The sequence below is a fragment of the Penicillium coprophilum genome (genome assembly GCF_028826855.1).
Source record: "Penicillium coprophilum strain IBT 35676 chromosome Unknown utg000005l_segment0_segment0, whole genome shotgun sequence".
Classification (NCBI taxonomy): domain Eukaryota; kingdom Fungi; phylum Ascomycota; class Eurotiomycetes; order Eurotiales; family Aspergillaceae; genus Penicillium; species Penicillium coprophilum.
This window is the reverse complement of record NW_026622724.1, coordinates 2,295,558-2,311,521: the sequence shown is the minus strand read 5'-3', so window position 1 is coordinate 2,311,521 and position 15,964 is coordinate 2,295,558. Positions and strand designations below refer to the sequence as shown.

Below are 15,964 nucleotides of genomic sequence, written 5' to 3'. Positions count from 1 at the left end.
CCTCTTCTTGACTCTTAACTAGCTCCGGTAAGATAAAATACCCTATATAATAAAACACTAACTAGGTACTTATATATTCGAGCGCCGTCACTACCAATCTATATACTTAATATTGCCTAAAACTAGGAGAAACAATAAGTATTAGATTTTTTTATATTGTTACTTATATTTACCTTCGGATATAAGTAACCTATGACTTATTAACTAAATTATAACTCGATAAACCTATTAGGCCAGTACTCCGGTATAGACCCTCTAAGCGCCGAACCTAATATTGTTCCTTGATACCTTTAAAAGGACTTAATTTATAGTAAGGTATATTGGTAATAGTATGGTTAAGAGATAGATTATTAACGTCGGAGGGTAAGGGATTAAGTGGCTAGAATCACTAAGTAGCGTAGAATTAAGAGAGGGGACTCTAATATCTAATTATATTCAAAACCCTAGTTCTCCCTTATCTATCCTCCTCCCTTACGACCCTACTAAGTACGCGTGTATTAATAGCGTAAATAAGGCCTTAGTAGGATATATCCTCCCCCTATACTTATCCCCTTCCTTCCTATCTATACTTTCCTTATTACCTAGGTTAGGAATCCTAAAGCTCCGAACTAGAGCCCTCCTAATATCAAAATCACGTAATAACGGTTTATATATCACGTTACTTAAGAGTAGGTCCTACTCCGTTAAGGTTATCTAGTGGGGCGAGCGTAGCGGAAGCTAAGTAGTCCGATACAGAGTCGGGCTAAGATACTCCTCGAATAAGCTTCGAGCTATACCTTCTAGACCTACCCTTACTTCTAGAGCTAGTGTAGGAGAACCCGATAGTATATTATATACCTAAGATAATAAAAGAGATAGAGGAGATAAAGGAGGTAACTTATCACCTTATTAATATACCGAATGATCGGTTATCGGTGGATAAGAGCACAGTAGAGTCGGGCTATTATCGCTTTTGTGTCTCTATTTATACCTTAGCTATAGTATATACAACGGCCTTTTATTATATTCGACTCTATCTAGGCGATTAGAACTCTTGAAGTCTAGCGGGAGCTCTAGTAATAGTTACTAGGGTAGTATCGATAACCTAAGCCTATATTAATAGGGGAGGCGCGGTGTTACCTCTTCTTCGCGTAGGAATTGTGTAAGTATAAGCTCTTTATTAGTAAGGATAAATCCGAAATAAGTACTAAGTATATAGGTATAGTGCTATACCTAGGCGAGGTATATATAGTGGTATAAATATATACCGTTAATAACGGCTTTAGTATACTTAATTTTCTCTTCCTACTAGCGGACTAGTTTTATATCGCTAACCGTAATAATCTTACCTTTACTAACAAGCTCGTTAAGTGTTAGAATATTGATATTATATAGTGTATAGGTACCTTCTACAATAACCTAGTCCGGTAAGATAGTGGTCTCTATACTATTATCACAAAAACTATCGAAAGAACCTAGGTACACTACAATAGTTACGTAGGGATCTTCCGATAAGATTACGTTTTGTAAAGTAATATTTATATAGGTAATTAACGTATTATAGTAGAAACTTTCTAGCTATCTCTTATTGTAGATAATATAAGCGAGGTCTAGTAGCTAGGCCTACTACCGAGTTATAAACTATTTATCTAAAAAGGCGCGTATCCTAGGACTCAAAATATTAGACGATTGAAATACTTACCACAATTCGCTTTGGCTAACCTTATCGTACCGGCTATTAATACTAGAGGAGGATATTGTGGTTATAAGTGTGTGGTAAAGTTTGTCGGTATCTAGCCTATACCACGGCTCGAGGAAATTGTCGATTATTAAGAATATAGTGGATTTCTTATAAAATAATAGTAGGAAAGCGGACTAGATAGATTAAAACTCCTTATTTTATTTATACTTTAGTATGATTAGGCACCCACGCGCCTAACACTGCCCAATACTACCCTTGTTCTTTTAGCGCTATATTATCTAGCCTGTGTGATGTTGTTACTAGCAACAAAGTGTACAGTGACTGGACATAAGTTTTTAACACGTTAGGCCCCACACCCCCCTGATTATATAATATACTGCCGGTCTAAAACCTCTATAAATTCATACTATAAAATCTAGTATGGTGTATACCACCCCTAGCTCTCAATGATAGCCTCCACCCAGTGCGGCATTATCTTAGAGAGATGCTCTAGGTACCTTAGCTCTAATTCATCCTATGCCTACTACGCTGTTACCACTAGTATCTCCTTTGTTGTGTTATTGTTCTGTATATATAGGAGATTAGGCCGAAGCTTGTATATCTTAGCTTTTAATAACGCCTAGAGGTTTTCAATTGGATTCAAATCAGGTGAGTGAGGAGGCTATTCTATAACTTTAATCTCTATCTTAGCTAATATATCCCGTACAATATACGTAGTATATATCGGAGTATTATTATACTAAAAAATACTATCTAGATTTGCAAGTAAGATAGGTAGAACCCGGCGGTATAACTCCTTAATCACTAGGCTAGTGATACTAGTACGCTTAGCCTTAGGATTCCCAAAGAGTGGTATAAGCCCTATATACCGTGTAGCGCTAGAAAATATAGCCCAAAATATCTACTTCACTTGCTTTCCTCGGTGTGGTAATCCTTAATATTGTCCCTCCTTTGGTTAGTCTTTTAGACGGATAAAGGTCCACTCTCGACGTATACTAATCCCACACTTAATAGTACACTTATTAGACCAAAAAACATAGGCCCAATCTTTAGGTGTAAAGTGCCGATAGTGTAGGGCCCAGCGAAGGCGTTTAACCGCGTGTTCTTCCTTTAAAAAGGGCCGCTAGCTATATCGCTATTTATGGAGGTTCTCTGTATTTAAAAGACGTTATATAGAGCGGTATTTGACCTTATGATTAACCTTAGTAAGGAGGTCTTCGGCTATAATCTTTGGGTTTCTATGGATAGCGTTCAAGATCTGGTCTTTATTAGCTTTAGTAAGCTTTTTTGGCCTTCTAGATCGCGGTTTTGATATGCCTACTCGGCGCTCGCTCTCCTTTTTCACAGTGTACTGGATTGTAGAGATTGGAATATAAGGATAGCGGTTATGAATACGTCTATACCCCTATCCTATAGTATATAGCTCATATATACGCTTATATATAGTAGGCGTAAGCTCTTTTGAACGCGCCATAGGTGGAATAGTATAGAGGGTAGAGAGGAGAGATACTAAAGAGAGAGATAAATATAGGTAATTAGATCTCCTTTTTGAAAAGTAGCTTCACGTACTATTTTAGCGTGGTTTTCATATACACGTTTTAGGTAGGCGGTATATCCCTACACTAGCGGTGAGCTATGTGGGGCTATAGGTGTGTTAAAAACATATGTCCACTGACTATATCTGTGATCCCAAGCGGTTTGTAGGGTTTACATACCGCTTGGTACCTGAGGCAGAGACAAAGCAGTCTGCCAAGCCGGAGCCTAGCACTTCGGCCACCGAAGACAGGGCTTAGTGGCCCTATATAATAGATTTATACTAGAAAAGCAAGCGAGGTACGGTTTATATAATTACTTAGTATACCTAACTAACTCCTATAGCTAGTACTATCCAATAGAAACCATGCGATCCTTATAGAATCTCATATCAAAGAGTGATAGGTCACCTAATATCACCTAATCTAAACCTAGTAACCAGTATATAAACAAAAACACTATATATATTCTCCTTTTACAACAAATCTACTATTAATATCCGATATCCACTAACTCTATATTGTCCGTCTCTTATTTTATTAACAAATTAACAATACTAAGCCCTCTATTATAGATCCTATAGTAGTTATACCTATCTAAATAAAAGGAAAACTTATCACAGCGATAGAAGCGGGATCGCCACCGCTATAAATTAGCCATAGGGCGTCGTGCTATATTAACGGGAGCTATTATAAAGGCCCCTATTTATAAGTCTAAGGTTAGCTAAACAGTAGTATAGGCTAGAAAGGGAAATCCTAAGTATCTACTAATTTATATAGTCTATTCGCCCTTACCCTAATCTACTAGTTATATATCCTTACCTTTAACTCTACCTCTAGTATCCCCTAGATAATCTTACTTCCTATAAGCGCGAACTTTCTATTATAACTACTATCTCTAGGATCCCTGCCCTTATCGATTATACTCCGCGGATTGTTAAAGCGGATCCTAGCTCTGGTATTATTATACTTAGCACCCTAAAGCTCTACTAGAACCTATTTTTGCACTCTCTAGAAGCTAAAAAGTTTGGTCTCGATAAGTTACTCGAACTAAAATAGAAGCTTCGCTCCTACGTCGAGTTATTATATAGCTATAGCGTGGTATACCGCGTTAAATATAACTTCGTGTTTCCTACGCGGACAATATCAGGCCGCTAGGTACTATATCTAGGTAGCTAGATAGATACCGATTTTTGTCCTAACCCAAGTTATTTGGAGTTAACTAAGTAGAGGGTGCGGGAAGTAAAATAGTTAGATAAAATAGAATATCTATTCGAACTACTAGTTAGGCGCTACAAGGATATATAGGATAAGCGGAAAGGCTAGCTAGGCTATAGATATAACAAATAGACACTAAAAGAATAGCTAAAGCCTTAGACCTAGAATAATTACTAGCTTTTCGGTACTACTTAGTGTTTAGGAGCGTAGAATAGGAAGGGAAGGAATTGAGTATTAACTAGGGAAACTATCACAAAAGTCTTATTATTTAATTAGAATAAATTCGTCTTTATCGTTATCTACTATATAGCCCTTCTTCGGGGTCGCCGCTTAGGGCATTTTCTCTTATTTAGCCTTACTATAGCTTTACGACTATTCTAGGTCGGAAATTTAAGGCTATTATCGATAATCTTTTAGGAAGTTTGAAAAGTATATATTTAACCTTAAGAGACCGGAATAATAATTAATCGAAAAGAAACAAGTTAATAGTTATAGATAGCGGTAACAAATCATCCTATTAGGGTATCCGCGTATCCTAAATATTTATTTACTCTAAGCTAATCTCTAGTAAAGTTTCCGATAGGTTTATACAGTTATAAAAGGTAACTTAGCCCTAGATTCTCGAAGCGGTTTATTGTCTTATAAAGCCTTAATAACAAAGTTATCTACTATATCTTGTTAAAATTCCGAAGAGACACTTCCGAATAGATCGGTATATTCTAGATATTCGTAACGATATTATCGATTTAGGTATTAGAAGGGAATAGTGGGCGTAAGGTAAAGGTACCGGTGCGGTCGAATTTTCTCTATAGTATAGTTAACTAAGACTATCTAGATAAAGAACGCCCTAAAGGCACTAATATACTACTAATGTTTAGAGTCGTTTGTTTTCTAGAATATACGTCGAATCAATAGGTTCGGATTACCTAGGCCGGCCTAGTTAGTAGATAGAGAAATTTAGTCCTAATTTAAATTTCTTAGTAAGTATAGTTACTATAGCGAGGTTATTATCTCGATTATATCACTTATAAGACCTATAAGTTCTTCTAATATAGAAAGAATAGGCTTACCTCTCTTATTCTCTATCTGTTCTGCGGAACACGCTTCTATATACTCTAAGTTTTAGGGATTAGATATTATATAGTCACCTACTAATAGACCTTATAGTAAATAAATAGGTATACCTTCCCTATCTAGGTACTTAAATCTCCTATTAGGAGTAGGCTCTATAAGAGAATAAATTGAGCTACGTTAACTAGAGAATCCGATATCTAACGAGGTACTTATAGTTAAGGCTTGCTTGATTATAATAGTCTCTGATTTAATTGTTAGTTTTGAGTAGGTATTAATAGAAAAGTGGCTTAGTCTATTTATTTATATAGTCGCTTTTATTTAGTCGTTTATTCTAAAGGGCTACCTAGGATCTTTGTATAGAGGCTCGCTCTAAAGCTCGCTCTAATAGGCTACCTAGCTTAGAATTACTTTACTATAGTGGCCCTTCTAATAGAAATACCTTAAGAAGCTACTATATTGATCTAGTAAGAATACTCGAAGTCGAATTATTACGATAAAGACTTCTCTTTGTCACTCTCTTATAAATTTCCGAGTAGTCTTAGGAGAAAATAAGGATAGAAGAAGGTCCCTAATAGTGAGTAGTAACTTAACGCAAGATAGATATTTAAGTTTCACTTAAACAAAGTCTAGTCCGCTAGCTCTATCCTATACGCTAATTTACCTAAATTGGATATTAATCTTACTAAAGATCTATATATACTTGTATTTATACTCTTCGAGCTTATATTACCGCTATAGTAATAGCTATACTGATTTTAGTGAAGCTATATACCCCTATAATATTTATTTACCTATATTACTTTTACTCTATTAAGTCCGAGTCGCCCTATATTTTAGGATAATAGTAGTTAGTATTTGTAGGATAGACACTATTATTCTATCGATATATAAGAGGGAACACTATATTAGTAGGAGTATCTAAGCTAGTAATCCTAATATTGGGAGCTATAGTATAACTAATAGTAGGACTACTCTAAGAATAGTCTACGGGGTAAGGCTACTCTTAATAACCTTAGACTTAGGAGACTCTCTATAATTATATATAGCACACTTTTACTAGGTTAATTCACACAAAGACTAGAGACCCTAGTAAAAGTCGGCGGAGGATAGGAGTTATTAGGAGCCTAGTATAGTATAGTAAGGCTAATATAAGTCTCAAAAAATCTCCTTGGTAGCTTATAGCGCTATAAATTAGGAAGCCGGCGGTGCAAAATAGATATAGGAGTGGGCGGTAGTCTAGCTACACTTAGACTAGCTCTATTAGGCTATCGAAATAGGATAGCCTCGAGGTATAAGTTATCTTAAGGGCTAAAGAGCCTAGAAGTATACTTAAGGATTTCTATTAGTTTAAGTAAATCCACTTAATTATAGCTACTTATACACTACGAACACACTAGAGTCTAATTATCTTCCGGAGTTAACTCTATCACTATTAGTTCTTAGGAATATAAGGGGCCTCCTTCCCCCTAGCTAGCGGCGTTCCCTGATTTTCCCTTTTCTTCCTATCCGATTAGGTTATATCGGCTTTCCTCCCCTAGTGGTAACTAGCAGTATAATAGCTAGTTATTCCAATATAATTATAATAGCCGATAATAAGAGATTACCGAGCCCCGAGCTAGGTACCTCGCGACCTTAAAGGGGCCCTTAGCGCGATTATAGTTACTCTAGTTTCGAGTGTATAGTCTTTAGTGATAATTCGGCTAATATAATACTATTACGTAAACGTAAAAGAACCGAAATAGAGGAGTCCTCTACTCTTATATAAGCTACTATTAATACCTTATTCCTCTATAGCCCGAAAAGCGCTTAACTATAATATTCAACACTTACGATAAACTAATATAAAACTTCGAGAGGATATTCTCTTAAAGAGGAATAGGCACCAAAAGATATAAGAGGAACTTTTATAGCTAAAAGAATTGGACTATAAGATCTACTATATATAGCTAGACCGTTAGGTGACTTTACTATATAGGTATATATTTTGTAAGTTATACGCAGAAAACCTTTTAACTCTGATAGAGATCACGTGACCTATAAGTTACTCCTAGTATATCATAGTCTCTATACCTTATAGTAGGGGACCTTATCTTCTACTATATATTAACCTTACCTATCCTATTATTTACTAACTAGTTAAGTGGTTTATATTAGGTAATCTCGGGAAGCTAGGTGCCTAGGTAGAGGTTACTAGTAGTTAGAAGAGATAGATTGAATAAAATATACCTCTATACCTCTCTAAATTAACTTCTTAGGCTATATACCTAGGTTCCTTTATATACAAAATCGAGTATAAGACTAAACTACGAGTGCTAAATCGACCTATATACCTTAGAGTATATAGCCTTAAGTGTTTACCTCTTCACAAAATAGCTCTCTCCTTTCTCCTTATATATTAATATAGTTTTCTATAGTATATAGTGCTTCTTATAAAACCTATATTCTTAGTCTCTAAGCTCTTAGGAGATATCCTATTTATAGGGTACCTAGCACTAGATATATCGAATCCAAACTATTTATAGGATAATATATATCCACTATATTACTAGTCTAGCTTAAGGATATAAGTCTAAGCTATAGAGCTATACCTAACTAATCTTAAGCCTCTACTATTCTATATACAATTACTATAATCCTCTCGAATACTTCTTTAAGTATTAAATTAATAGAATTGATTTTAAGGTACTCTATTAATTGTGATATATAGAATATAATATAATATATATAAACTAGAGGAGTAGATATAAGAAGGGCTACTAGAGCCTTATCTATAATAGAGTTTAGATCCCTTTTATATAGTGGGAAGATTCCCTAATAATTTATAGCCTAGAAAATGAGGTATAATATATATATATTAACGGTATTTTATATATAAGTGGTCCCTACCAAACTATATAGTAAAAACGATAAACTTACCTATCTAAATAACTAATATATTTATTTAGTTTTTTAATTACCGATAGTAATTAATAAGAATTTTAATGTAATATATTAATTTCGGAAGAATCAAGTCTTTATATTCCTATAGTTTCAAAAAATACTAAAAAATACACTATTAAATATATATATCTTAATCACTATATTATTAAATTTCCTAAAACTCTATAAAGTACCTACTTATTATTTAAAAAGTATTAAGATATAAGGAAAAGTTTATATATATAACCGTTACTACAATATTATATTATAATTTATCGCTTTTACTATATATTTTAGCGTGGACCACTCGCTTATAAATACGTTAACTAGCTACCTCACTAATAAACGTAATTATCACCGGGTCTAATAATAAAATTTATATTAGGTATATTTTTCCGAAAGGCGGCCTAACCGGTTTTAAATCTATCTAATATAGTTACGTAGCCCCTCTTGACCCCTCTAAAGTTTTTAGAGTAGCCTTACCTCGCTGACTGTATTTTAATAACTTGATTCTTTTAAGAAGAAAGAAGAAAAGAAAAATATTAATATATCGGACTTTTAACTATTACTACCTTCTCTTTCGGAAGGAAAGCTAAGTCTAACAATAGTATATCGATATTCGGCTACTATTCGATAGCGTTTCTCACGGATAACACTAATATCTATAACCGATCAATCACTTATTTTATTGATATCTACCGATATTAGGTCTAGCGCGAAATAAGCCTAGGAGGAAGTATACCCGATTACCGAACCTTTACTAAAGCTAAGATAGTCAAAATTTGCACAATTTTTTCTAATAGATACCTATAAAGCTCTAATAAATACTGCTATTTTAGAACTATTTAAGGTATAAGCTCTAGATTACGCTAAAATATTATTTTATAAATCTCTAATATTATCCCTTTTCTATCTCTAGGTAAACACCGACGTAATAAGGAATAGATTATATTACAAAACTAGCGGGTTTATCTTTTTCCTAGGCGAATCAAGTGTTAGAGAAGCTTTTATAATAATAATTCCTCTAGAAATAAGTGGTAATATATAGATTAAAGGGTAGAGCTTAGATATAAATCTCTATTATTATATTTTACGGAAATCCTGGATTTAGGTACCTAAGGGTACTAAGCTTATTGTGCTACTTATAGATTCTAAGTGAATTAAACTATCTAACCTCTAGATAAGGATAATACTTTTGCTTTCGAAGTCACTATTTATTTAACTAAAATCTCCTTTATAGTAATACTCCTAATTAATAATATTATTTAAAGCGCTTTTAGTAGTAGGCTTATATTTAGGAGAAAAGAAATATTAGACTATTAACTAGTCTTCCTCTAATTAGTATATATCATATTTTATAGGTTACTACGTATTTTATTGGTATTAAATCCTATATACTATAAGAAATAATAGTTAGTTAGTTATATATAACTTATGTTAGTAGGTATCACAAAATAGGAGTTATTCGATCTATCACTTATATAGCGTAACTTATCGTCCGAAATTTACTAAGTAGAATAGTGTGTAAGTTTATTATTAATAGGCGAGGTATACTAGAAGGAACTTAATACCTAATCAAAATCTTACGATCCTATATCCTAAGGAGGCTAAGAAACAGTGAGCTCGGATAGATATATATTTAATACTTCTTTATCGATATTTTATGGTCTAGTGTCCTTAGCTAGGGGCTAAGAAAAATAATCCTTAGATAGATAGCTAAGATTTCTATTGTTAAGAGACTCAAAAAACCTATTTAACACTTTAGTATTAAAATCCTCGAAAGGTTATACAGAATTTTCGTCTCTATATACCTCGAATTAAAACGTATTTAACACTTTATGATTAATATCGTGTGGTCCTATATCCTAAGGAGGAGGTTAAGAGAAAGTGAACTCGAACGGATATACACTTAATACCTCTTTATCAATATTTTGTGATCTAGTATCCTTAGCTAGGGGCTAAGAAAAATTATCCTTAGATAGATAGCCAAGATTTTTGTTATTAAGAGATTCAAAAAACCTATTTAATACTTTAGTATTAAGATCCTCGAAAGGTTATATAGAAATTTTGTCTCTATATACCTCTAATTAAAATTCGTTTAATACTTCTTCGTGAATATTTTGTGATCCGGTGTCCTAAGAAGGAGGTTAAGAGAAAGTAAACTCGAATAGATATACACTTAATACCTCTTTATCAATATTTTGTGATCTAGTGTCCTTAGCTAGGGGCTAAGAAAAATTATCCTTAGATAGATAGCCAAGATTTTTGTTATTAAGAGATTTAAAAAACCTATTTAACACTTTAGTATCAAGATCCTCGAAAGGTTATATAGAAATTTTGTCTCTATATACCTCTAATTAAAATTCGTTTAATACTTCTTTGTGAATATTTTGTGATCTAGTGTCCGAAGACAATAAAGTAAGACCCTCGTAAGGCTATAGAAGATTATTGTCTAAGGATAGATTGTCTTAGAAAGTATTTAATACTCGATTAGTATCTTCTAATTAACTTAGTATTCGATTCACACTTTATAAGGAAGGTAAAGAAAGGAGCCTTAACCTCTCTAGGTAAGGTCTTTTTCGAAATACCTTACTCGTTAAATATAAATAGTTCCTATTAGTAGGAGGGATTCCTATCTCTAGAGAGTTAATAAGATCTATTACTATAGCCGAGGTTAGTAAAAATATAGGCTATCTCCTACTACTTAAGGGAAGATATACCTAAACTATCTATAGTTACCTAATCGTTAGCTATTATATAGTATAAATTTTATGTAGTTAAGTTACTAATATATACCTCTATTAGTAGGGAATAAAATAAGTAATTATAGGCGTTAGAATTAGGTCAAAATACTTTAGTATTATATAAGTATATCAATAATAGTAATAGATAAAAGGTTAACAAATATTTTAATATACTATCTTAAGCTATAGGTACTATTGTGTCTATAGTACCTAAAAGCGCTATTTTAGATTATCTACTAATAGTGTGTTTAGATAATATATAGTTTCCTATATTTACCTTAGATACCTCTATAGAAGATTAGCTTAGGTTATTAGAGTTAGAAAGTTATACTTTACTTCTCTTTTATTTCGATACTTTCCTTTTTATAGTAGTTCTAAGCTTTGACTATATATATAACTACTTAGAGATAAAGTCTACTAGTTTAGAAAGCCTTAAATCTTCTATATCCTTATTAATACTAAGTCTACGAAGCCGATTAATAGTAGTGGGTATACACTTAGAATATTCTCTTCCTATATATCTTAGAAGTGTTAGAACAATCTTTATATTTAGAAGTTTTTGACTCACTTAGTCTCCGAAACTATTAAAGGTAAGGTAATAAGGTAGCTAGGGTCGCTAAATATTTAGACCTATTTATTATATATATATCTAAGTCGAATATAGTAATCTAGGTATTTCTTGATTTCTAGTGTTGTAAGAGTAAGTAGCGGAGATTAGGCTTTAATCATAGCTAGAAGGTTATTTAAAGTACCCTATACCTATTTTTCACCTATATAGTATCTAAGATTAACGACTAGTAAAAGTAAGTTATATAGTTTAAAACGTTAATAAATTTCGAGAAGATCACAATAACCTTCCTTCTAATATAATCTATAGAATATATCTAGTATACCTCCTCGGATCGGAGAAAAGTGTGGCTCACTTATAGTAAAGAAATAACTAGGTATATCGATATAATAAGACTAGTAAATAATAGATAAAGGTAGGGATAATTAACTATATATATACAAAATTTGTGGCCGTAAGTATATTATTAGTAGCTATATCGATAACTATAGTAGAATCGATACACGCGTTGTTAGTGTTCTCTAAGGAGGCCGAATAAGATATAGGCGCTAAGATAGCGTTGGTATTAGTAGGTTATTCGTTAGTGTTATTATTTCTAGTTATCTCTTCGGAGAATATATAGGAGTAGGTAGATAGCTAAGATACTTTAAATCCCCCTTATATAGTTTTCAAAAGTTTTCCTAAAAGCCGCCTAAAAAGTTCCTTTTTATCGATTAAAAGATACTAGAAATAAGTCTCGTATTTAGTAGAGAAGAATTAAACCTTGTTCCCGCTAAGGGAATAGGTAAGCTTATAGAGTAATCTCTCGAGGTCCTTATCTAGCTATTGTGCGGCCGCTATACTTAAGAATAGAAGTATAGAAAGATTAAAAACTAAAGAAAAATATAGCACTAGGATTCTATATAGCTCTAGACTAAGCTAAAGGGCTAAACTAATAAGCACTAATAGATTGTCCGAGAGCATAGTTAATTTAGCGTAGTAGGGTATAGGTAAGTTTATCCTAGCTATAAATTAGTTAGTCTAAGCCCTAAATTATTTAATTGGATAGATATTCTAATCTACCGCACTCTCTACGAGAATCTAATCGCCTAATGTAAGAACTAATCGTAAGAGTATAGTTATATTTTATTAGTTAGTATTTATACCTAGAACTTTGTATAGCTCGAGATCCACTTATTCTCTACTAGTTCTAATATAAAACTAATATCTCTATCTATCTAAATATATATCTAGGAATAATAGGAATAATAGTGAGATAGAAAAACGGTTCTTTTATAAATTATAGTAATCTCGATACTTTTGTAAGATTATAGGTAAGTTCTATACTTATAAAGTAGGTACTTATTAACTAGCTAAACTTAAGTGTGGCTATTAGCACTAAAGCTACAATAAGGATCTTCCTATTATTTAAATATTTAAATGATAGGAAGATCCTTATTATAGCTATATCTACCTATTATCTAATTTTTATATATTATATTACTTTTTTTTATTATTATCGGTCAACTTATTCTAAAATATACCTTAGCGTATTTATAAAAATATAGAAAAAATAGTTTGTATAATAGTGTAAGGAAGCTGATCCTAGTGATATCCCTCGAGCTAAAAAGCAGAGTATTAGGAATATAAGTAGGGCGACTATCCTACTTAGAATACTACAATATAACTATTTATCTTTAAGTTCTATTACTTAGTTATTATCTCAATCTTCTTACCTATATATATCGGTTTCGCGCACAAACTAGACTAGCCTAAAGCGAGGCCTAACCAAAACCTAACGATATATCCGACAATAATATAGAAAACTATAAGGCTATTACTACCGCTATAGCTTTATTAGGATCTACCGCGGTAGGATAAGTGGTAGATACTAGCTATTCCTCTTAAAAAAAGCGCCTATAAAACTATGAAATAAAGGTAGTATAATTAGCTAGGGATAAAGAGGAACGCGATACTAGAAAGGCACAAAACAAAAGCACTATTAGTTAGCTTATATTGTTCTAAAAAAGAAAATTTCACTTATTAACAATTTTGAATAGGGTAAGTAAGACTAAGAGCTATCTATCGTTTTCACTTAGAGGGTGTAAATTGTGATATTAGAAGGAAGTATAAGTACAGATATCTATTAGCCTTGTGACTTAGAACTTAGTTCTTTTAGCTTTAGTGGTAAAGACCCTTTAAGATTACTTATACTTATTTAAGTGATTAATTTCACTTACGCGGAAATTAGGGCTATTTCTATTATATATAGACTAAAATCGCTTAGATTTTAGCTAGAATTCCTATAGGCTGCGGGCACAAACTTTTAACAATATTTTGTCTATAAATTTTAAGAAATAGGGTAAAGTATAGCAAATCTATAGCTAAGTAAGGGTATATAGTATATAAATAAAATTAAGTTCTTATTTTTTAGTATCCTTGTGTAATAGTCCTATCTTTTGTAAGACTATTGATTTTAGGTATAATAAAGTAAGGCGGTCTACGTAGATATTATATAAGCACTATATCTCGACGATAAATAGTCTTTAAACCTAGTGTCACTTTTTATTTATTTCACTAGCCTATTTTATATACTCTTATAAGTTAAGCTCCTTTAGAAATAGACTATAACTAAGGCCTTAATATCTTAAATCAGATCTAAGAAGATATTTAGGTCGATAAGATCAATAAATTTCGAATAAACGGGTATCTTTGCGAATAGGTAACTAGCTTTTACCCCGAATAAATTGCCTACTAGCTGAATAGTGGCTTCTTAAATAGCTTATATAATATCGGTTAAAAGATTCTCTTTAAGGATAGTACTATATAGTTACTCCGTTTCCCTCGTGTGAAGAGTATTTACCCTAAATACGCCGATAAAAAGGTAGTTATAGAAGTAGAGGCTCTTTCTCTTATCCGCGAAAGGATAAGTGTTCCTATTCTAGATATTAAAGCCTAGGGCCTTACTAATAGTAATCCTTTGGGTCTTAGCCCTTTTATCTTAATAGACTTTATCGATAGGGTTTATCTAAATAATATATTCACTAGAGGTAATTCTAGGCTACTCAAAAAAGAAATTCTAGATAGTGATCTCGAGATTCTGTATAGATAGATCGCGAACTTTATATTACAAATTTTCGAGATCAATTTCGACCGAATCGGAAGTTTACCTACGCTAAGGACTAGTTATTCTGCGCCTACCCGCCCTTTAATATAGAAGATATAAGAGATTATATAGACTAGGGGGGTCAACACTTTTAGTATATCTATAATCTATCAATCTTTTATATTTACTAATAAAGGTCTTTTAAGGTGATCGAACCATAGGTTTCTCGATAACCTTAGCGTATTTTTAGTATATTATTGACTAAGACTAGTAATAACTTCGATATTAACCGAATTTAATCACTAGCGAACTAGATACTATCTCTAAATATACTTCACTAAATATTGTGGAATTATTAATACCCCGCTATATAAATATAGCGTATAAAAATAGGCCTTTTAAACTTATATACAATAATTTCGGCCTAGTAAATATAATTATAAAAAGTGAGAAAGATCTTATAATTATCAGGGTTATAGACCTTAAGTGGGTATATATAGGACTAGCGTAGCTATTTAGTTTAGCTCCTTAGTGGCTTCTTTATAACCGACTAGTTAATGAAGAGTGGGATTTTAAGGATAGTAACCCTCCCGAAGCCACTAAATAGTATTTTAACTATCTTAATATTTTTTAAGAAGCTTTGGTAAAGGAAGAGGCGAAAATACCTAGAGAGTAGGGTATAGAACTCTCTAAGCTTATTAAATAGTCCGAGGCTTTAGGAGCTATATAGTTTTATATACTCCTATCTAGTGGATTCTTCGACTTATTTAGTTTTCCTTGTATATAGCTACGGTAATACGTGAGTGCTTAGTGGTAGATAGAATATATTAATAAGTTAGAAATTAGACCGGAAGTGAAACGCTTTACGGCTAATAAGCTCTAAGACTTAGATAATTATAACAAAATTGTCGATTAAATTGAGGGACTTAAAGACTATCTAGATCGTGGCGAGATAATAAGGGATAAGTTTATTATGGCTATCGATAGACTTTTAGTTGTGAACTAGTAGTATAATTATCTCCTTACTACCTATATATACTTAAGAGCCTACGACTAAGGGATTTGCTCTAATAAGATTTAGTGCCTAAAGGCTTTAATTAAATAACAAAATTCGGGAAGCTTTAAATCTTATCTACTATTAGG

The 15,964-nt window shown here is 32.5% G+C and overlaps 3 protein-coding genes across 3 annotated transcripts; 2 read left to right on the top strand and 1 right to left on the bottom strand.

Annotated features, from left to right (window-relative positions):
* Positions 1–658: 658 nt before the first annotated feature.
* N7500_008443 (uncharacterized protein) lies at positions 659–3,190 on the bottom strand (the record flags this gene model as incomplete). Its single annotated transcript, XM_056679587.1, has 13 exons — positions 659–742; positions 790–837; positions 898–960; positions 1,120–1,206; positions 1,315–1,398; positions 1,477–1,557; positions 1,702–1,854; positions 2,217–2,287; positions 2,432–2,559; positions 2,592–2,630; positions 2,689–2,804; positions 2,871–3,086; positions 3,116–3,190. Coding segments are annotated over 13 exons (1,245 nt in total), but the record flags the coding sequence as incomplete, so codon positions are not given.
* Positions 3,191–3,842: 652 nt separating this feature from the next.
* N7500_008442 (uncharacterized protein) lies at positions 3,843–4,206 on the top strand (the record flags this gene model as incomplete). The annotated part of the gene is made up of 2 exons (XM_056679586.1): positions 3,843–3,932; positions 4,054–4,206. Coding segments are annotated over 2 exons (243 nt in total), but the record flags the coding sequence as incomplete, so codon positions are not given.
* A 10,339-nt stretch (positions 4,207–14,545) lies between these two features.
* On the top strand, positions 14,546–15,428 carry N7500_008441 (uncharacterized protein; the record flags this gene model as incomplete). The annotated part of the gene is made up of 4 exons (XM_056679585.1): positions 14,546–14,647; positions 14,828–14,900; positions 15,202–15,311; positions 15,354–15,428. Coding segments are annotated over 4 exons (360 nt in total), but the record flags the coding sequence as incomplete, so codon positions are not given.
* Positions 15,429–15,964: the final 536 nt, after the last annotated feature.